Source organism: Ceratotherium simum, chromosome 33 (genome assembly GCF_057802395.1).
Source record: "Ceratotherium simum simum isolate JZ-2026a chromosome 33, ASM5780239v1, whole genome shotgun sequence".
NCBI classification, from domain to species: Eukaryota; Metazoa; Chordata; class Mammalia; order Perissodactyla; family Rhinocerotidae; genus Ceratotherium; species Ceratotherium simum.
This window is the reverse complement of record NC_141932.1, coordinates 26,848,559-26,869,543: the sequence shown is the minus strand read 5'-3', so window position 1 is coordinate 26,869,543 and position 20,985 is coordinate 26,848,559. Positions and strand designations below refer to the sequence as shown.

Sequence of the window (20,985 nt, the reverse complement as noted above, 5' to 3'; positions counted from 1 at the left end):
TGAACATGAATATTAGATACTAAGGAATTATTGGTATTTTCTTAGATGTGAGAATGGTGGTGTGGGCGTGTAGGAGAACATTCTTCTTTTTTTTTGCTGAGAAAGATTCATCCTGAGCTAACATCTGTTGCCTATCTTCCTCTTTTTTTGCTTGAGGAAGATTGTCCCTGAGCTAACATCTGTGCCAGTCTTCCTTCACTTTGTATGTGGGTCACTGCCACAGCATGGCTGATGAGTCATCAGGTTAAGAAAAAAGGACATAGAAGCCCCCATGTGCCCCTTCCCAGTGACAACTCCTCCCGTCCCCTGAGGTAACCGTCTCTCTGACTTTTGTGACAATCATTTCCTTGCTTAACTCTTCTTTATAGTTTGACCACCTGCATATGGATCCCCAAAACTTCCTTGTCATTTCATTTTCCCTGCTTTAAGTTTATTGACTAGAATAATACAGCACGTCCTGTTTGGTGTCTGGCTTCTTTCACTCAACATTATGTGTGTGAGATTTACCCGTGTGTTTGTGTGTACCAGTAGTTCATTCCTTTTTCATTTCTGTATAGTATTCTGTTGTGGGAATATACCACAATGTATTTATCCATTCTCCAGTTGATGGAGATTTGGGTGGTTCCCACTTCGGGCTATTACAAACAGTGCTGCTATGAACACTCCTTCCTGTACATGTTTCCTGATGCTCATGTTCAAGTTCTCTGGATACGTACTTAGCATGGCACAGCTGGCTTATAGGTTATGTGCATTTTCAAATTTATTCAATAACACTACACTCTTTCTCTTTTTAAGATGAAGCAGTGGCAACAAGAGAGGTTAAGTAACTTTCCTGAGGTCACAAAGCCAACTTGCCTTGCCGCAGAGCCCACGCTCTCACTCAGCACCACTGGCTCAGGGGGGCACCTCGTAATTGTGCCCACCATGCTGAGAGTTGCTGGGGCTGTTGCTGGGGGTTTCCTTTCCCGTCTCCGTTATTCTGAACTCTGTCCCCATCAGTTAATAATTAACTGCCCCCCAAGGAGCCTGGTGATCCTAAAGATTGGCCTTTCCCTGGTCACTGCCTGGTTAATCAGTCACTGCCCTGGCCGGGCAAGGGGCATTTGGTAGACCTGCTGCCCCAAAGCCCCTTACCTGGTGAGGCTGTGGCGAGGGACTCGAGATGCTCCGGACCTGCCGAGTGCTCTGTTCCCAGGCCAGTCCCTCTGCTGGGGGCTGGCGGCCCCTGAACTTTGATGGTGGGGCCTTCCACCTCAAGGGCACAGGAGAACTCACACGGGCTCTGCTGGTGCTACGGCTGTGTGCCTGGCCCCCTCTGGTCACCCATGGCCTGGCGGTGAGCAGCGACCCTGGGGACTGTCCTGAGGTTCCCCAGGGCCCAGCTCTGAGCCCTCACTCCCTGTCACCCCAGCTCCAGGCCTGGTCTCAGCGCCTCCTGGGCTCCCGGCTCTCGGGTGCGCTCCTCCGAGCGTCCATCTACGGGCAGTTTGTGGCTGGCGAGACAGCAGAGGAGGTGAGGGGCTGTGTCCAACAGCTCCAGACCCTGGGCCTCCGGCCCCTGCTGGCAGTGCCCACTGAGGAGGAGCCAGACTCGGCTGTCAAGACTGGGTGAGTAGGGGGCGGGGTCCGGGGGGCGGCAGGACGGCAGGAAGGGGGTTAGCGGACTCCAGGACCTGATGCCTGCTGGCTGGGCAGCGAGGCCTGGTATGAAGGCAACCTCCGCGCTATGCTGCGCTGTGTGGACCTGTCACGAGGCCTCCTGGAGACCCCCGGCCCGACTGGGAACATCCTCATGCAGCTGAAGATGACAGCGCTGACCAGCACTTGGCTCTGTGTAAGGGACAGTCAGGATGGCGGGGGAGGACGGTGTGGCTGCCCACCAGGTCCCCCTCACTACCCCACCCATCACCCCATTCCAGAAGGCGCTAACCTCATGGGTCAGAAGGCCAGGGGCTTCCTTGGAGCTGAGCCCCGAGAGGCTGGCAGAAGCCATGGACTCTGGGCAGGTAAGGACTTCAGGCTGGGGGATGGTTGGTGGGGCACGTCAGGGCAGAGTCTCCTGGACTTGGACACAGGAGGCACCTGCGAGCGGGATGTTCTAGCCACCTCTACTTCCCAGGCTGAGGACAATCAGAAGAAACGTGGCTGGAGCCCTGGGGCCTGGTTGGAATGGCTGGAATATGGCTCATTGGGGGTTCCAGGGCAGGACCTGGGGGCTGGGAGCTCTCAGAGGGATGACTGAGACAGCAGCTCTTTACCACATAGAAGAAAGCACGTCAGCATTTTATCAACCACTCAGCTATGCTCGTGTGTCTGGCTGGAAGTCACCATTAGAGCAGTGCGGTTTTGGTTCATTCATTCATTCATTCATTCCTTTTTATTTCCGTATTCTATTTCTACCCTCCTGGCAACCACTCCATCCTGTGTAACGTGTATCTTTCTGCTATTATGATTTTGTTTCCCTGAGTTATACTGTTTGAGGGCATATTTTTTCCAACATTTTATGCAAATGTTCAAACACACAGGAAATTTGAAAGAATTTTACAGTGAACACTCGTATACCTGCCACATTAACATTTAACTATACCTGCTTTAAATCACACCTGTCTCTTTACCCAGCCCTCCATCCACCCATCAATCCACCTTGTTTCTCAGTGCATTTCAAAGTAAGCTGCAGACATTAGCACACTTCCCCGCAAAAGCTTCAGGATGCACATCACTAATTTGAGCTGAATAATCACTTACAGGACTTTACTTCTTTTCAGGTAAAATTTACATACAATGAAATGCACAACTTGTAAATGTACCCTTTGATGAGCTCAGAGAAATACACACAGCTGAGCAATTCAAACCCCTGTCAAGTGATAGAACATTTCCATCCCTGCAGAAAGCTCCCCCATGCCCTCCTCCATCAGTCTGGGGGGTATGTTTTCAGATGTACACAAACTGGGTTCTGTTATCCCTCTCATTCTGTTTCATCCTTTTTCCACTGCGCGCTCTGATTTTAAGATCCATCATCGTCTCTGCGTACATCGAATCTATTGCTTCTCATTGCCGCTTCTGGCCGCGAGGTTCACCTCTCCTGGGGTGGACACCTGGGTGGCCTCTGAGTCTCCACCACCCCAAACAACGCTGCAGGGGACATGCTGATGTCTCTTTTCTAATTGTGATTTTTTTAAATTTGTAATTTTTTAAAATGTGTCCCAGAACACACAGAAGCAGGATTTAGGGTTTCAGAGGATCAGCTTTGGAGCGTAACGCATTTCATCTCTTTATGAGATTTAGTTCACTCACATGGGGCAGTGATAGTAACTTCTTCCCAGGGCGGTTTTAAGGATTAAGGCCCCTGCCAGGCTGGCATCTGAGCAGAGGGGCCTCCCTCCTCCTCTGTCACTTGCTTGCCTTGGCTTTCCCAGTACATCCCACCCCGTTTTCCTTTTCCATCCTGCTGGCTCATTCTCAGTCTTTGTTAGGTGTTTCTCTGCCTGTCTCTTAAAAATGCAGGTTCCCCAGGGCTAGGTCCTGGGTCCCTCCCGCCTCACTCCTTACTCTCCTCAAACGGCCTCCTCACCTATCCCTACAGCCTCAGTTTCCCCATCCAGCACTAATGATGCCCCTGTTTCTATCTCCAGCCCTAGCCTTTCCCCTGAGCCTCCTGGGCATCCCCCAGACCCCTCATACCTACTGGGTCCCACACTGCCCTCAGTGTCTCCCCAAACCTGCCCCTCCTTCCTGTCCCCACCTCAGAGGCAGCTCTACCGTCCCCCATCTCAGATCCGAGCCCCAACCCATCCTTGGTCTCCACATCCACTAGTTCTGCAGCGCAATTCATGACTGTCCTGCTCTCTCCCATTTCCCTAGCCCCTGGTGCCCAGACAAGATATGATAAATACATGTTACATGAATGAATGAATGAAGCAAGTGATTTTTAAACAATAAATTAATGGCGGAGAACTTACTGATCGCTCACAAAGTGCTGAGCACTGTCCTAGATGCTTCGCATATGTTCGAGGGAAACATTTACTCGCTGCCCCTGAGTGGGTGTTGAGGGTGATGGTTAAGAATCCAGGTTTTGGAGAAGCTGAGGTTCAAATCTCAGGTCTGCTCTGACTAGCTGTGTGACTTCGGACAAGTGACTTCACCTCTCTGTGCCTCAGTTTCCCCCTCTGCAAAATGGGGATGATACAGTCCGTACCTCGGAGGGTGGCGGACAGAACATCAGTTCAGCGGTTGGTGAATAGCACCTGGCACTGAGCAGGTCCTCCTGAGGGTGGCCATCCTGTATAGGGAGATCCACCAGCTGCTAACACCCCAGAACTCCCCTGAGTCTAAGCCCAAGCCAGGGGGAGACAATTCTCTGATTGAGGAAAAGATGCCCCCAGCTCTTCCCTCCTCCTGGAGAGAGTTTTCTCCCCCAAGATTGGGGGGTTGCCACATTCAGACTAACCCGCCCCAGGGGGTCCATTAGCGGGACTGCGTCATCCACAGCGACGCTGTTGGATAAAATAGAACTTAAGTCTCATCTGTTCCTCTTTCTTTAACTTCCCAAAACAAGTTATTTGAAGCCCCCGGGACTCCTTGAGTCACCAGCAGCTCACATTCACCCTCTGAGTCCCCATAACAGGACTGAGTGAGGGACAGTTACTATTTCCACTTCACAAACGTGTGAATTCCCTAAATGTTTACAGACCATCTACCGTGTTCCAGGCGCTGTGCTAGGAGGAGGAGATGACAAGACCAACCCCCTGCCCCCAAGGCTCATGCTCGCTAGTCAGGAGGGGCAAGAGGCACTCAGTAATGAAAACTGAAGCCGATAGGTAACAAGTTAGGTATGGATGAGCATCACAGGGAAAAATAAGGCTGCAGAAGGAGAATGGAAGCCCCAGACAGGGAGCTGCAAATGTAAACCTCGTTGAGAAGGTGACACTGGAACAAAGACCTGTAGGAGAGGTAGGAGTGAGGAGATGGACACCTGGGGGAAGAGTGTTCCAGGCAGAAGGAACAGCCAGGGCAAAGGCTCTGAGGCGGGGAGGTACCTGGCATGTTCCAAGAACAGCAGGGAGGCAGTGCAGCTGGAGGGCAGTGAGCGAGGCAGAGAGTGGGGGGAGGTGAGAGCAGAGGGGCCAGACGGGTCGGGGCTTGAGGGCTACCTGAGGCCTTTCGCATCTGATGAGGAAATCGAGTCCTACCAGACTAACAGGAGGTAGCACTTACGGCACTTACTATGTGCTAGCTACTGTTCTAAGCACTTCCTGTATGTTAATTCCAAGTCACTTCACTCTTTGAGCTTCAGTCCCTCCCTGGAAAATGGAGCCTAGAATAGCATCTGTGTGCTGGCACCATTGTGAAGATTAAATACATAAGATAGTATATGAGGTCACCTATTCTTATAACAATAACAACACTGAGTACTGGGTGCTTATCATGTCCAGGTGCATCTCACACATTAACCCGTTTTATCCACACAACACCTTCGTGATGGACTGCAGCCTTTAGCGTTGGGCACGTCAGGGCTCCGGTTGCAGCCTCACCCACCTAGTGTGGTGTGGCCTTGGATTAGCAGCTGCTCAGGGTTCAGTCCTCTTTGCTGCTGCAACCAAGATGGGGAGAAGAGGGAGAGGAAGAAAGACCTGGAGTAAATTTGCATTTTGGTTGCCTGAAGGCTGCCTGCCCCACAGCAGAGCCAAGGACCTCCGGTTTCTGGTCTGGTGTGTACGGAGGTTGGAAGTCCCTACTCCGTCCTAACAACAAGTAAAAGGGAAATAGTTACAGTGTGGAGAGAAAAACTTACCAACCTAGAATTCTTTACTCTGCAAAATTATCCTTCAAAAGTGAAAGAGAAATAAAGACTTTCTCAAACAAACAAAATTGTTACCAGTAGCGTTGCTTTTGCAAGAAATATGAAAAATGCATTATAAAACTTACAATCTTAACCACTAAAAAAACAAAAACAAAAAACCCAACTGCATGAGGTCAATACTATTATCATCTCCATGTTACAGAGGAGAAAAACTGAAGCCCAGAGAGGTTATATGACTTGCTCAAGGCCACACAGTAAGTGGTGGAGCCAGGATTCAAACTTGGATTCTGGGCTCTTAACCACAGTACTACATCTCAGTAAATAGTATCTATGTGATATATGGCTGCTACTTTCCAGATTTCTAACAATTTCTAAACTTTTTCCCCTTCCTGGTGGTGGGGGAGAGGAGACTTAGGCCCTGGAAGAGTCCAGCAGCCCTGACTGCTCTCGCCTCCCCTGCCAACCCCCCAGGACCTCCAGATCTCTTGCCTCACCGCGGAGCAAAACCAGCATCTCCAGGCTTCTCTGAGCCGCCTGCATCGGGTGGTGCAGGTAAGACCTTCTGCGGTGGTCTGGCTCCGCTGCTGGGTGCCTGGGGCTCTGACCACAGTCCCTCACTCCCAGCATGCCCGGGCCCAGCACGTGAGGCTCCTGGTGGATGCTGAGTACACCTCGCTGAACCCTGCCCTCTCTCTGCTGGTGGCCGCCCTGGCCGCGCGCTGGAACCGCCCTGGGGAAGGCGGGCCCTGGGTGTGGAACACTTACCAGGCCTATCTGAAGGTGCGTAGTGTGCTCTGGGGGGGCTGCAGGCTGAGGTCCCAGTGCCCTGACCTGAAGCTGCCCGTGTGCTCTGCCAGGACACACACGAGCGGCTGCAGCGGGATGCTGAGGCTGCAGACGGGGCTGGCCTGGCCTTCGGGGTGAAGTTGGTCCGAGGGGCGTATCTGGACAAGGAGAGAGAGGTGGCCCGGCTCCAGGGGACCGAAGATCCCACTCAGCCTGACTGCGAGGCTACCAGTCAGAGGTAGGACTGGGCCAGGCCAGCCTCCGAGACAAATACTAACATCTGACCTTCAATGAGAGCTCACTACTCATGATGCTGAGCGTGCATGTGTCCACATGTCACTCCCTCTCCGTGGTCCAGGACACTGTCACTTCCCACCCGAACAGTGGCTTCCTCCTTGGACTCCCCGCTCCCTCCTCTGTCCTCCCCTCCCAGGCTGTTCCCCACAGGCACCCCTCATGTTTGTACCTGAGTCAAACCATGTCCCTCCTCAGTTCAAAATCCTTCCATGGCTCCCAGCGCACCCTCAATAAACCCCAAATCCTTACAGTGGCCCACGAGGCCCAACCGATCCGGTCCCCGTAGCCTCTCTAACTCCTCCTCCCACCGACCCCTCACTCACTGCACTCCAGCTCCTCTGGCCTCCTTGATGGTCCCCAGGGCCTTTGCACTTCTTGTTCTCGATGCCTGGAACATTCTCCCTCCAGACAGCTGCGTGGCTGAATCCCTCACCTCCTTAGGTCTTTATTTATTGGTACCTTCTCAGGGCACCTGCCCTGCCCTCCGTATCAAGAACTAGAGCACGCCACACCCACCCTCTTCCTGGATTGACTTTTCCCCTCAGCACATATCAGCAGCTGAGGTTCTGTACAGTCTCGTGTCCAGCTGCTCATTGTCTGTCTCCCCAACCAGAGTGTGGGGGCGGGGGGTTCTGGCTTGCTCACTGCTGAACCCTCAGGGCTTACGATCGTGCCTGCTGCATAGCAGGGGCTCAGTAGAGATCTGTTGAATGAATAAATAAACAACGTCAAGCAGTAGGTACTATCATTATCATCCCTACTTCACAGAGGAAGAAACCGAGGCACAGAGAGGTAGAACACTTACCCAAGGTCACACAGCTAATAAGAGGTAGGGCCAAGATTTGAGGCCAGGCAGACAGGCTGTAGAACTTGCATTCTTACCCACCTTGAATCACCCTGTGTGGGTGAGCTCTCTGGACCCCCATACCACGGCCCCGGGAAGAAGGAATTTATTCATTCCCCACATACTCGCTGACCACGTGATGTAGATCAGACCCGTGCTGGACCCTGCTCTCAGCAGCAAGCAGGGTGGCCCCCAGGCCCTGTCCTCCTGGAGCTTACAAAGTCCCACTCCATTTCACAGTGGATGGAGGATAGTTTGTAGAGCTGCAGGGACTCACCCAAACTTACAGGGCAAGTGGCCAAGCCGTGGTTGGAACCTAGACTCGCATCCAAGGCCTGTGAGGGCTCCTAGGCACGTTTGTGTCCCAGAGGCTTAGCATTGGCACCATTATTATTTTTTTTACTGAGATGTAATTCACATACCATAAAATGCATCATTTAAAAGTGTACAATTCAGGTGCCAGCCCCGTGGCCTAGTGGTTAGGTTTGGTGCGCTCCACTTCAGTGGCCTGGGTTCAGTTCCTGGGCACCAACCTACACCACTTCTCAGTAGGCATGCTGTGGTGGCGATCCACATATAAAATAGAGGAATATTGGCACAGATGTTAGCTCAGGGCCAATCTTCCTTAGCAAAAAAAAAAAAAGTGTACAATTCAGTGGCTTTTACTATATCCACAAGGTTGTGCAGCCATCACCACTATCTAATTCCAGACATTTTCATCACCTCAAAATCAAACCCCATATCCATTAGCAGTCCTTCGCCATTCCCGCCTCCTCTCAGCCCCTGGCAACCACTAACCTACTTTCTGTCTCTATGGATTTGCCTATTTTGGACATTTCATATCAATGGAATCATACAATATGTGGCCTTTTGTATCTGGTTTCTTTCACTCAGCATAATGTTTTCAAGGTTCATCTATGTAGCAGTGCTTCCTTCCTTTTTATGGCTAAATAATATTTCATTGCATGAATAAGACTACATTTTGTTCATCCATTCATCAGTTGCTGGACATTTGGGTTGTTTCTATTTCTTGGCTATTGTGAATAATACCGCTCTGAATATTCACAGACACATTTTTTCTATAAACATACAGTTTCAATTTTCTTGAAAGTTCAGTTCGCTAGGAGTGGACTTGCCTGGGTCATAGGGTGACTCCAAGTTTAACTTTTTGAGAAAATCCAGATGGTTTTCCAAAGTGGCTGCACCATTTTACATTCCCACCAGCACCATGTGAGAGTTCCAATTCTCCACATCCTCTTCAGCACAGTACAATGTCTTAATATGTTTTGAATAAACAATAAATTCACATGATTCAAAAGTCTAAGTAACATGAAAATGAATGCACTGACACCTCTCTCTTCCACCCCCATCCCCATCTCATCACGGAGTCTCCTTGCCCCCCATGTTAGTTTCTTACATGCGTTTCCTGAGTTCCTTCACGCGTATTCAGGCAAACACAACGATTTTTGAGTGTGTTGGTGTGAAAGGCATCACACCTACACACAGCTCCTGTTCTTCCACTCAACTGCTTCCAACAGAATAGTCCCAAAGGCTTTGTGTACTCCCTCACCTCAGCCTCACAACAGCGCTGTTAGGTGAACGGCGCGTTCACCTAGGCTCAGAGAAGCGATGGCCCCTGCAGCAGGTGCGGGCGGAATGGAGGAAGCTTCTGACTCCGGAGTCCTTGCCCCAAGGCAGCCGACCTCCCGAGGACAGCAATCCGCAGGCCCCGGGGCCTGACCCTCACCTACCAGGTGCCTGAAGCTGAGTGGAGCACGTCCCTTCAGTTACAGTCGCTGCCTGGAGCTGATGCTGACCCACGTGTCCCGCCGCGGCCCCGTGTGCCACCTCATGGTGGCTTCCCACAACGAGGAATCTGTTTGCCAGGCGACCAAGCGGTATGAGGTGGGGGGATGGGAAACAGGTGCCCACGAGAAGGTCTCCTCCCCTCCTCTCCCTTGCTCACAGGCCAGGGGTGGGCAGAGGGCGGTGGACGAGGAACAAGGGGAGGGATAGCGGGGGGCCAGTAGGTTCAGAGGGGTTCTAGGGAGGATAGTCAAAACATTTACCCCTGCTACGCTGTAGGTGCCGTGGGCCCCAGCCGCACAAGGCACCGCCTCTTATGTGCTGGGGCCTGAGGGGGTCTGAGGGCTCCAGGGAAGGCGCGGGGATGCTCTGGGGAGCTTTCGGGGGGCTCAGTGGTTATGCATCACTGAGTCTGGAAGTACTTCAGCGTTTGAGTAACCGGAACAGTCACGAGGGTGCGCTGACGTTCGGCTCTGGCTCCACCTCTGCCTGGACCCATCACGCGGCCTTTTCCGCAGCATGTGGGAGCTGGGCATTCCTCTGGACGGGCCCGTCTGTTTCGGACAACTTCTGGGGATGTGTGACCACGTCTCCCTGGCACTGGGTATGTGAATGGCCCATTCCCCATCCCCCACCCCATGCCCCACCAGCCCCAGGCCTCGTGCCCTCCCAGCCAGATCCCTTCTCCCAACCCCACCCATGCCCGGCCAGGCGCCCATCCAGAGCCTGCAGCTGGCCCCGCTGCGGGACCCTTCCAGAGAGATCTGTTGTTCCCACAGCTGAAGGCCTGAAGGCCTGTGTCTCTGCGTCTGCTGCTTTTGCTGGTTCTCGATCATGGCGTCTTCTTTTTGGGGCACTTTGTTGTCTCCACCATGTTGATCCCCAGGGCCTTTGCGTTTTCTTCTGCTGGGTGCTAAGGGGTACAACACCACTGTACCCTAAACCCACAGCTGCAGTTTCTTGAGACATCCCAGGGATGCAAATTTGGGCTGCAAATACGTGAGGGGACTAATGCATGGCCGCAACCTCTCAGGGGTGCAGTTCTCTGGTTTCTTCCCTGCTCTGCCTGCAGCCGAGGCCAGTCCCTGGGAGTGGGGGAAGGTGGGGGGTTACTTCTTGTTAACTCTGACTCTGAGGGGGTAAATTAACTTGGGGAAGTTCTCCTTTATGACTCTGACCCTGGGCAAGCTTTGAGGCTCGATTGCTGTACCCCTCAGCTCTGAAGTCATCAGCTGGCAGCTCAGTGTTGCCTTCCGGGCAAGAGTGCTTCCCTGTGCATCCTTCCTTCTCTGGGTTCCCGCTTTCTCGTAATTCTTGGGGTAGTAAATTCCTTATTCTCTTGGCAGCATTTTAATAACATTGAGAAGATTTTTTAAATGTTTACCTCAAATTTTTTAGTTTTTTCAGTGGGAAATTTTGTCCAATTCACCTAGTCTGCCGTGTTCTCAGAAATCGAAATCTCTGTTGCAGATGGGGTCTAGGGGAGCCTCTCCTAAAACATGAGCCCACACCCTGCCAATACTCTCCCCCCAGGGCAGGCCGGCTACGCTGTATATAAGTCCATCCCCTACGGCTCCCTGGAGGAGGTGATCCCCTACCTGATCCGGAGGGCCCAGGAGAACCGGAGTGTGCTGCAGGGCGCCCGCAGGGAACAGGAGCTGCTCAGCCAAGAACTTTGGCGGAGGCTGCTCTGGCGGGACCTAAGTGTACCCCGTTAGCACCCCTGGGGGTCATGTGGTCAATAAAGGTCCTGAGCCACTGCCCAGGCTGCTGCCCTGCACTGAAGTCCCTCCTTGGGGAAGAGGAATCTTGACCTCAGCCAGCCCGAGCTGGGGGGCTCTGCGCTGTAGAGAGATCTTTAGATGACCCTAGAGCATAGCAAGGGCATCCATCACAGACTAATGAGGCCTCCCCCCAACCCTGAGGCAGCCTATCCTGTGATGGGCCTGTGGTCAGCTCCGCTCAGCAGTCAGTGGCTGATGTGGGAACTTTCTTCACTCCTGTGGATGCCCAAGTGAAGAGCACGGAGGAAGAGCAGACACTGAGGCACTGAAGTCAAGAGGCTGGGCTCAGGCCACATGTCCAGGGAGGGACAGAGCGAAGAGCCAAACCATCCTCTCATTTAATAAGCATTTACTGAGGCCCCTTCTGAGCCAGGCTCCGGAGTGAACGATGCTGGACACACAACAGTGACAGACAACCCCAGGCCTGGCCTCACAGGGCTCTCAGTCCAGCAGAGCAGACAGACCCATCTTCAGACAGTGACAGCCCAGAGCGGTCAGGGCTGTGATGGGAAAGCCCAAGCAGAGTATCAGGGAGATGCTGGGGAAAGCCTGGAGGCTCTGGGAGGCCAGAGGAGACCCCTGGTGATCAAGAGGGCTTCCCAGAGAACTCATAAGAATAACCGAGTGATGGGCCGGCCTGGTGGCATAGTAGCTAAGTTTGTGCACTCCGCTTCAGCGGCCCGGGGTTCGCTGGTTTGGATCCGGGGTGCGGACCCAGGCACCACTCATCAAGCCATGCTGTAGCGGTGACCCACATACAAAATAGAGGAAGACTGGCACAGATGTTAGCTCAGGGCGAATCTTCCTCACCATAAAAAAAAGAATACCCAAGTGAACAGCGAGGAGAACATTCAAAGACAAGGGCATGTGCGTAAACAGAGAAGTGTGGAACAGAGTGAGGAGTGAGGGCACAAGGATGGAGGGGTGGGTAGGGCCAGATGATGCAGTCTTAGGAGCCAGGCTGCAGGGCTCGGACTCTGTCCCAAGGGCACTGGAGATTCAGGAGAGTTTCAAACAGAGGAGGGGCAGAGTCAGGTCTCGCTTCAGGAAGACTTCCCTGGCTGCGGTGTGGTGGGTAGACCAGAGTGGGAGACAGGCTGGAGCGCAGGGAAGCTGGGGTAGGGAATCTGGGGCAGGGGCTGGAGCAGGGCGGGGCTGTAGGGGAGGGAGGAGGGGGCTAGTGGAAAGGACAATCCAGGGGCTGAGTGGATAGGCCATGGGGTGACAGGCTGGAGGGGAGGGAGACATTCAGGGAGAGGCACAGGGCTCTGGCTTGAAGAGGGGACAGCGGGGCCAACCCTGAGATGGGGATACGGGAGGACACGCAGTTTTGGGGAGATAACCAAGGCCAATGTGGGACCTGGTGGGTGTGAGGGTCCCAGGGGACGTCCAGGGGGAGGTGTCCAGGACACTGTGGGGACTGGGGCAGGGAGTGAGAGAGGAAACAGCCCACGGGGTGAGTGAGAAGCATGGGAAGAAGACAGCCAAGGACAGGGATCTGGAAGGAGCCACCACCTCAGCAAGTCCTGGGGCCGAGGTAAGAACGGGGTAACACGTAGGGCGCAGCCAAGAGCTCTGGGACAGACACTGCTGTCTCTTTCCTGGAGTCACCTCAGGGCCTCAGGGGCGCCTCTTAGGGGAGGAAAGCTACTGCGCAAGCGCAAGCGTGCCTGGAGGCCAGTGATGCGCATGCGCCCAGGATTCCCGCCCAGACCACCAGATCTAGTGCGCCCGGGGGTCACGTGGCAGTCACGTGGTGACCACTATCACAGCCCAACGGTAGGTGCAAAGCCTCCTGGGCTGGGGTCTGGGCGCGAGAACCTGCCTAGACCTTACTGGGCCCTCAGCTCTCCACCGACCCCGCCCCCAGCCCTCAGACCCCCGCCCTCAGACCGCCCCCTCCCTGCCACTCCTCCCTTCCTTCTCGCCTCTCCTACAGCCCTCGGCCCACCCTCTTATCAGAGCCTGGCGTCATTCCCGGCACCCTTCCCCCAGCCCACAGATACGGTGGTCCTCAGACTCGTTCCTCGCATCAGTCTCTTCCCCCGGTCCGTGGACCCCACCCCGGCACACAGACGCTTCCCTGAACCTCAGTGTGGGCCCCCACCCCTCAGACCCTCACAGCCCGCATACCCGGAGTCCTCTCCTCCCTCGGACCCCAGCCACTGCGCTCAGATCCCACCTCAGGGCCCTTCCCCGGCCCGCAGCCCCTGCCCTCGGACTGTCCTCCCCTGGACCCCTACTCCCTCACAGCCCGTAGATCCCAGCCCCTCTCAGATCCTAACCCTCAGGCCCCTCTTCCTTCAGCCCAGAGATGGTCTTCAGACCCTCTTCCTCAGCCCCCAGACTCCTCTCCTGGGCCCTTAGCCCTTATACCGCCATCCCTAGATGGAGTGCCCCGCCCTCAGATTTCCAGATCCCCTTCAGCTCTCAGATGTGCTTAGCCCCCTGACCTTCTGGTATGTAGCTCTTCCAGAGTGCACCCCTTTTCTCATTCAGATGGTTCCCTCCAAATCAGACCCCTCCTGAACCCCCTTCCTTTCTCAGACTGCCCCCCCAGGATCCCAGCCAGCTCTGTCTTTATCTCCCTGGAGGTCCCGCCCTTCACTTCCTCCTGCCCTCATGAGCCCCCCTAGCTGATCCCTGCCCAGCAGCTGACAGAGTCTGGAGCCAAGAATGCCCTCGCTGCGCTCTGGCTTCCCGGTGGAGCTGGGCTCTGTGCGGGATCCGGAAGCCCAGGTGGGCCGTCTGCATCGCCTGGCTGTGGCGGGTGGCCCAGGGTGGGGCCTCACCTGGCTCCTGCAGAGAGGTGAGGGTGTGGCTGCTGGAACTCCCTGTGGGGGCAAGGTCGAGGGGCAGCATGGTGGGTGTGACTTAAGTTGGCCAGTCAACTATTGTGTACCTGGCACCTACTGTGTGCCAGGCTCTGTTGTCTGTGATGGGGATTTAAGGGTGAACATGACCTTCTGGGTCACTCTGAATGAAATTTGTTATGGGAATTTAAGAGAATGATGAGGATGGGTGGACACACTGGAAAGGATGGACTTTCTGGTGGGGTAATACTTGAGTCCCACAGCATAAGAGCCAATCATGCAAAAAGCTGAGGGAAGAGCCCTTCCGAAAGATGGAATAGCCAGTGCAAAGGCCCTGAAGTCAGAACAAACTGGGTATGTATAAGTAGCAGCAGGGAGCGAGGGGACTCTGGGAGAGGGCTGAAGCTGAAGAGAGCAGGTACAGACGGGAAAGGGCCTCAAAAGGGGTGTGAATTCTGTTCTGTGTGATGGGAAACCACTGGAGTTGTAGGCAAGAAATTAACATTACCCAACTTAGAATTTGTATGTTTCATTGATTTTTGTAAGTTGATTGGATATCTGGCCACTTGTTTCTGTGTGTGTGTGAGGAAGATCAGCCCTGTGCTAACATCTGCCAATCCTTCTCTTTTTTGCTGAGGAAGACTGGCCCTGGGCTAACATCTGTGCCCATCTTCCTCCACTTTATATGGGACGCCGCCACAGCATGGCTTGACAAGCGGTGCGTCTTCGCACGCCTGGGATCTGAACCTGCAAACCCTGGGCCGCCGCAGCGGAGTGTGTGCACTTAACCACTGCACCACCGGGCTGGCTCCAATTTGGCCACTTTCTAAACTTGCTTAATAGTTGTAATTGTTTGTTGATTCTTTCACTTCTTCGTTATCTGCAGATGGTGGCAGTTTGGTCTCAGCTCCTCAGTCTTTAAAGTCTAATTTCTTTTTCTTGTCATAAGGTGTCAGCCACAACTCCCAAACCTTGTTGTCAGTGGACAGCTTTTTCTTTGTTCTTTTTCTTTTTTATAATTTTTTAAATTTATTTATCTTTTCTTCCAAAGTCCCAGTAGATAGTTGTATGTCATAGCTGCACATCCTTCTAGTTGCTGTATGTGGGACGCAGCCTCAGCATGGCCAGAGAAGCGGTGTGTCTGTGTGCACCCGGGATCTGAACCCGGGCCACCAGCAGCGGAGCCGCACACTTAACCTCTAAGCCACGGGGCCGGCCCTCTTTCTTTGTTCTTGATGTTAAAGGGAATGAGCCTGTGTTTCTGCATTAAGTATCATGCTTGCTCTTGCATTTTGCTTTATAATTTTCATCAAATGAGGAAGTTCCCATCTATTCTTAGTTTTCTGAGGTGTTTTTTCCCCCTAATCATAAGTAGGTATTGCAATTTATCCAGTGTCTACTGAGTTAAATGTGATTTTTGTCCTTTAATCCATGAATGTGTTTTATTACGTTGATAGATTTTCTTTTGTTGACTCATCCTTGCTTTCTGGGAATAAATTGATTGGGTTACCCCTTTTACTATATTTAGGAGTTTTGTATAAATGATCACAAATGGAATTGATATACAGTTTCATTTTCTGATTCTAGAAACTCTCATCTGGCTTTGGAATTAAGGTCATACTAGCCTCATAAAATGAGCCTTGCCCTCTTTTTCTATTTTTCTGTTTTGGAACAACTTGTATAAGATTACCTATACAAAAAAAAATGAAATGACTTTCATTATAATAATTATCTGTATCATGAAATGATTTGTGTTTTAAGAAGATTCCTCTGCAGGGATCATTCAAGAGAAATGCAGAATATCAGTTAGGATGCCATTGCAAAAGATGGTGGATTACTGAGTAGAATAAGATGCAGTGAGTGTGATGTTCAGAGGTTCCCGAGGGATCACATTTGGAGGGATTTTGCGGCAGAGACCAAACTGGGTTGGACCAAGCACATGATTGATTAGCCATGTCTGCCAAGGACATAGGAGTACAAGGACAAGGGTGCCGTGCATTTGCCCTCCTTGAGGATATGGGGTGGAGCCTGGAGGAGGAGGAACTCGGGATTGCTGAGTGCGGAGAAACAGGGCTTGGGGTATGGTGGGTGCAGTGATAGGGGGTTGGGAGGGGGGATCTGAGCAGGATGATGCAGGCGGGTGGGGGATTGGCAAGGACATGGAGGTGGAGGCGCAGAGGAGGTTGCTACCTGGATTCTGCTCTTAGATGCAGTGTTCAGAAATAAACTTGAGAGATTTCCTGATGAAATCCAGCGAGTTTGCTTGTTTTGAAGAATGGGTGCTGGCCGCATGGGACCTGTATACATACGTTGAGTTAGAGCTGGGTGGAGGCTGCCTGTCCTGGACAGTGCATGAGGCTCTGCGAGCCCACGTCCCCACCAAGTCCACTTCCCCCTGGCCCCTGGGTACCTTTGTGTGATTTTGACCCCTCTGGGATGGGGGTGGATGTCAGCATGGCACGTAAATGTCACCCCTTGTTCCAACTCTATGGACCTAATGGTGAGCACTGTGTTGAATGGATTCTGAGGTAGAGTTCCCAGAGGCTGGAGGGTGGGGGTTCTAGGACATAGAGATGGAGCCTGGGGTCAAGGGTTAACAGTCAAGGAGGGACTGTGGGGGCTGAGAATTGGCAAAGGTGCTGCCTGGCAGCCCCTAGGACCTCTGCCCCTGGAGTAGGGGCGGGGACAGCCCTAAGCCTCGCTGCACCTCAGTTGTCCAGGTGGATGGCGAGAACTCCGCAGGGCAGACGGGGCTCTTTCTCTCGGCGCTGCGTGGCCACAGCTCTGCCGTGCGGCTCCTGCTGGCCTTCGGCGCCAACCCCAACCAGTGAGTGGACAGCTGGTGCTGCCCCCCCCGCCGCCCCAGGGCCCTGAGTCTGAGCCCTGGAGAGCCAGGGCTCTTCCTCACCTCCCCCGTCCATCCCCTGATGACCCTCCCATCCCCAGGGACCCCCCCCCCTTGTCCTCTCAGTTAACCCCTTCTTGTCCTTCAGTGACTATTCCCATTCTGCGGGTGCCTCCCACGCTCACAATGATCCTCCCATCCTCTCAAAGACCCCTGTGTCCCCAAGTGACCCTTCCTGTCCTGATATCCACCTCCCATGTTCACAGTGACTCCTTTCATCCCTCAGTGACCCCTCCTGTCACCTCTTGTCCCTGTTCCATCACTTTCCTAATCCATCTAATCCTCATTGTTCTGCTGCAGCCGCTGCCTCGATGGCAGCACACCTGTGCATGCAGGTGCCTTCTCGGGCCGCAGCCTGGTGCTGCTGCAGCTGCTGCGGGCGGGGGGCGACCTGCGTCTGCGTGACCAGCAGGGCCGCACTCCTTGGGACTGGGCGGAGCAGGGTGGTGCCGAGCAGAGCCTGGAGGTGAGCAGTGGCACGGGTGGGATGGGGGCGTTGGGGCCAGCGCCCCGCCCCCCGCCTCACCCTACATGCCCCCGTCCAGGTGCTGGAGCTACTACAGCTCTGCCGTGCCCACGTATCAGCACTGGTGCACGGCGCTGAGTTGGCACCCACTGCATCCCTGGGCCTGTTGCAGGCCGGCTCTGGACGCAGCCTGTGTGGCTCCCTGTCTCTGCTGCGGCTGAGGCAGGCGGGCAGGTAACTGTCCACACTGTGAAGCCCACCCTCCCACCACTCCCAGTTACCCCAGACTTACCCTCGGACTGCCGTTTACCCCAGGGCACCAAGACTGGGGCAGATCAGGAGGGCCCCCCAAATCCCAGCCTTGGGGTTCGGCCAGGTAAGCGGGAGAGGTTGGGGGAGCAGGGACCACCCCTGTCCTCTTTGTGCCTCACAGTTGCGCTCCTCATCCCCAGCTGAGCAGCCTGTGGCCACTGGGGCTGGTGACAGGCATACCCCTCGCGGACCCTAAGGAGCTGCTGCCAGCCCAGGGCGAGCCCGACCGCACCTACAGGAGCAGCTCCCACACCCTCATGGCCAAGTGAGAGCAACCCCCCCACGCCCCCTGCAGGGGGTCCAGCAGAGCTCCGGGGAGAGTCCAGCTCTCTTGCTCCCCGCACAAGGAAAGCCCCTTATCTCAGGTGTACACTCTCTCCCCTTCCCCATTCTGCAGCCTCCTGTGGAGGGGCCACCCTGTGACGGTGCGGCAGCTGGCAGTGCCTGGAAGCCAGCCTGATGTGCTGTTGGCCGACCTTCAGCACTGCAGGTGCGCTGGCCCAGCCTTCTCCCCAGGCCGGCCCAGTCCCACAGCCCGGGCCCCTGCCTGCCCGCCCGACTCAAGTGTTTCATAAACAAGACCAGGGAGAGCGCCAGTGGCCACGGTTACCGAGTCTTCACCTGTGGGCTAGCACCTGGCACGGAGCCCTCCTACTGGAGTGACCATTCTCCCACTGGAAAGTGGGTCCCAGTTCTGTGTCTTGTAGGCTGCAGAGGGGAGGCGGGTGCAGGGAGGGGTAGCATGAACGGGGTACAGGCTGGGTGCTGGCTCTGCAACTGCCAGGCTGTGGGACCCGCGGTCTCAGTTTCTCTCCTGTCCCCTGGCTGGTGCAGATCCGTGCCTAGGAGCAGCCCCACCCGCTGCGACAGGGCCTCCTTGTGAGTGGCCCGCTCTCCTCCCCCAGCACTCTGCACCACCCCAACCTGTTGCTGCTGATGGCACTGAGCCCCTCGGCGGACCTGTCGGGGCTGCGCCTCCTCTTTGAGCCCGTGTGGCTGGGCTCCCTGCACGTGGTGCTGCACCCACAGGGACCGAGTGAGGGGGGGCCCCGCCCCCGCCCTGTGCCGGGCCTGCTCCCCGGTCCCCTGCTGCTGCAGGTGTTGGAGGCCCTGCTCTTCCTGCACGCGCGCTGGCGTGCTCATGGCGGCCTCAGCTCCCATGCTGTGCAGCTGGTGCGGCCAGGCTTGGCCAAGGTGGGCAGCCTGGAGCACGGACGCTTGCTGCACCAACGCTGGCTGCAGCCCAGGTGGGTTCCTGCCTCACCTGCCTGCCCCCGTGTCCCTGTCCAGTGGCCACTAGCTCACTAGTCCCCTGGGCCTCTACAGGCCACAGCAGGGCTACCTCTGGGGAGGCCCGGGCCCAGGGCTGCCCCCACCTCCTGAGTTGTACCCATGGCTGCCCTTGGAGCTCATCTGTGGCGACACACCTGCCGCCACCTCAGACCTCTACAGCTTCTGCATCCTGGCTCAGGAGGTCTTCACTGGTCAGTGAGTGACCCTACACCCTGCCCCACTGAGGCACCCTGCCCGTTTGGGTCGCCCAGTCATGCTTCCTCATAGGAGAGCTGCCCTGGGCTGGGAGAGAGGGGCCTGAGGTGAAGGCTAAACTGGAGGCAGGTGAGAGCCCGGCCCTGGACCCCCGGGTGCCAGCCCCCTACCAGGCCCTGGTTCAGGCTGGGATGGGCCTAGGGCCCACTGACCGCTGGGGCAGCCTGCAGAGTGCACGGTACCTGCTGCGGGAGGCCATGGCCCAGGTACAGGACAGGTTGGCAGGGGTGGGTGGTAGCCGTGGAACCTCAGGCAGCGCCCTTGTCCCCACATCCAGCCTCCTTCCCACAGGACTCCGCTCCTGAGGTGAGCTCCCCAATGGACCGGACCACACTGTGCCCTGCACCCCAGGGTTCCCCACCAGGTTAGAGGGCAAGGAGGGGGTGGTGGCAGGTGCTGGGCACAGCTCAGCTGTGCCCCCCATTCCAGTCAACTGGTCTGTCCCCCCAGAGACACTCTACTATGAGGTGGCTTCCAGAGCCAAGACTACACCCAGGCCTGTGCCCCCTGTGATGTCCCTAGACCCCACCCCACCCCAGGTAGGAGCAAGGCCAGGGATGTGGGGGACCACGGGAGCTGTGGGGCACCTGGGCAGCCCATGGCAGCTCTCTGCCATTGCTCTCTGTAGGCCCTGGAGACTCCTGAGGTCACGGGCCATAGCAGAGTCCAGAGGGTCCCAGCCTGGGACTCGGGCAGCAGCTTGACTCTAGGCAGCAGCCCCAGTCCCAGCCGTGGCCTCTGCCCGGGCCACAGCCACACCGCTAGGGCCAGCCTGCACTGCCGCCTGGAGCCCAGCCCCACAGTACGGATACCCCCAGAGCCCTGCGCAACCATTGATGGCTAACCTGGGACCCCTCCCCAAGTTTTCACCAACCCCAATTTCCCTGGCTGCCTCTCCTCTGACCAGGGCCCCCTGGGATCCCAACTGTCCCCTCCCTGACCTGTGACCCCTGACCAACCCTGCTCCCCCCACGGCCCTGCCCTGCACTCCAGACTTCAGGACTCAGCCTCCCTGCTGGGGCCCCAGGGCTCTGGAGCCCTCTCAGAGGGAGTTCTGTCAAGATCCGAGCCCCGCAGGGGCTGTGGCGGCACACACACAGGGCTGCCCCGCCGGACCCCTGGCTCTGTGAGCGCGCCCCCTGCCATTTGACCCACAGGGAGGCTCCCCACACCCTGGAGGCTGCTGGCAGGGAAGGCCACCAGGGCAGGTGAAGCACAGGACCCCCAGCCCATCCCCTGCCCACCCCATCCTCCCAGGCCCACCCACAGCTAGGGGGCGGCAGCTCCAGCCTTTCTTCCTGCAGGCACTCAGCCCTGAGCTGATCAGAGGAGGGCTCTTCTCCAGCCTGCAGAAGTGAGAATTGGGCCCCGGTGGGAGGGCCCCTGGGCCGCCCCCCTCATCCCTGAGGTGACCCCCATCCTCCCCTCCCCCCCCGCTCCCCAGGATGGATCTGCTGGAGGAGATCATAGCCGAGCTGCAAGGTGGATGCCAACCCAGAGACAGGCCCAGTTGCGACCCCTCTCCTGGCACAGATTCTTAGGGCACCCATGGCCCCCTCCCTCTCTGCAGATATCGCCCCTCAGAGCCTCCCAGGAGTGACTGCCCACTCAGTACCTGCCGAAA

The 20,985-nt window shown here is 55.6% G+C and overlaps 2 protein-coding genes across 3 annotated transcripts; both read left to right on the top strand.

Annotated features, from left to right (window-relative positions):
- The first annotated feature begins 1,162 nt into the window (after window positions 1-1,162).
- PRODH2 (proline dehydrogenase 2) lies at window positions 1,163-11,251 on the top strand. Its single transcript, XM_004439756.3, has 10 exons — window positions 1,163-1,336; window positions 1,412-1,608; window positions 1,696-1,834; window positions 1,920-2,006; window positions 6,272-6,352; window positions 6,425-6,580; window positions 6,658-6,824; window positions 9,515-9,625; window positions 10,052-10,137; window positions 11,067-11,251. Exons 1-10 carry the CDS (start codon window positions 1,163-1,165, stop codon window positions 11,249-11,251), a joined length of 1,383 nt encoding a protein of 460 aa, XP_004439813.1.
- A 2,727-nt stretch (window positions 11,252-13,978) lies between these two features.
- Window positions 13,979-20,902, top strand: LOC147912912 (inactive serine/threonine-protein kinase TEX14-like). 2 transcript variants are annotated; one of them, XM_087422179.1, is made up of 16 exons: window positions 13,994-14,126; window positions 16,843-16,957; window positions 17,336-17,501; window positions 17,581-17,735; window positions 17,817-17,877; window positions 17,954-18,078; window positions 18,211-18,303; window positions 18,719-19,060; window positions 19,140-19,297; window positions 19,374-19,567; window positions 19,653-19,725; window positions 19,812-19,900; window positions 19,990-20,162; window positions 20,334-20,487; window positions 20,666-20,715; window positions 20,806-20,902. In XM_087422179.1, the coding sequence occupies exons 1-16, from the start codon at window positions 13,994-13,996 to the stop codon at window positions 20,900-20,902; spliced, it is 2,178 nt and encodes a 725-aa protein (XP_087278305.1). The 2 variants fall into 2 exon arrangements, with proteins under 2 accessions (XP_087278306.1, XP_087278305.1); XM_087422180.1 differs by lacking the exon at window positions 20,334-20,487 and having other exon boundaries at window positions 13,979-14,126; window positions 19,990-20,163.
- The last annotated feature ends 83 nt before the right edge of the window (window positions 20,903-20,985 follow it).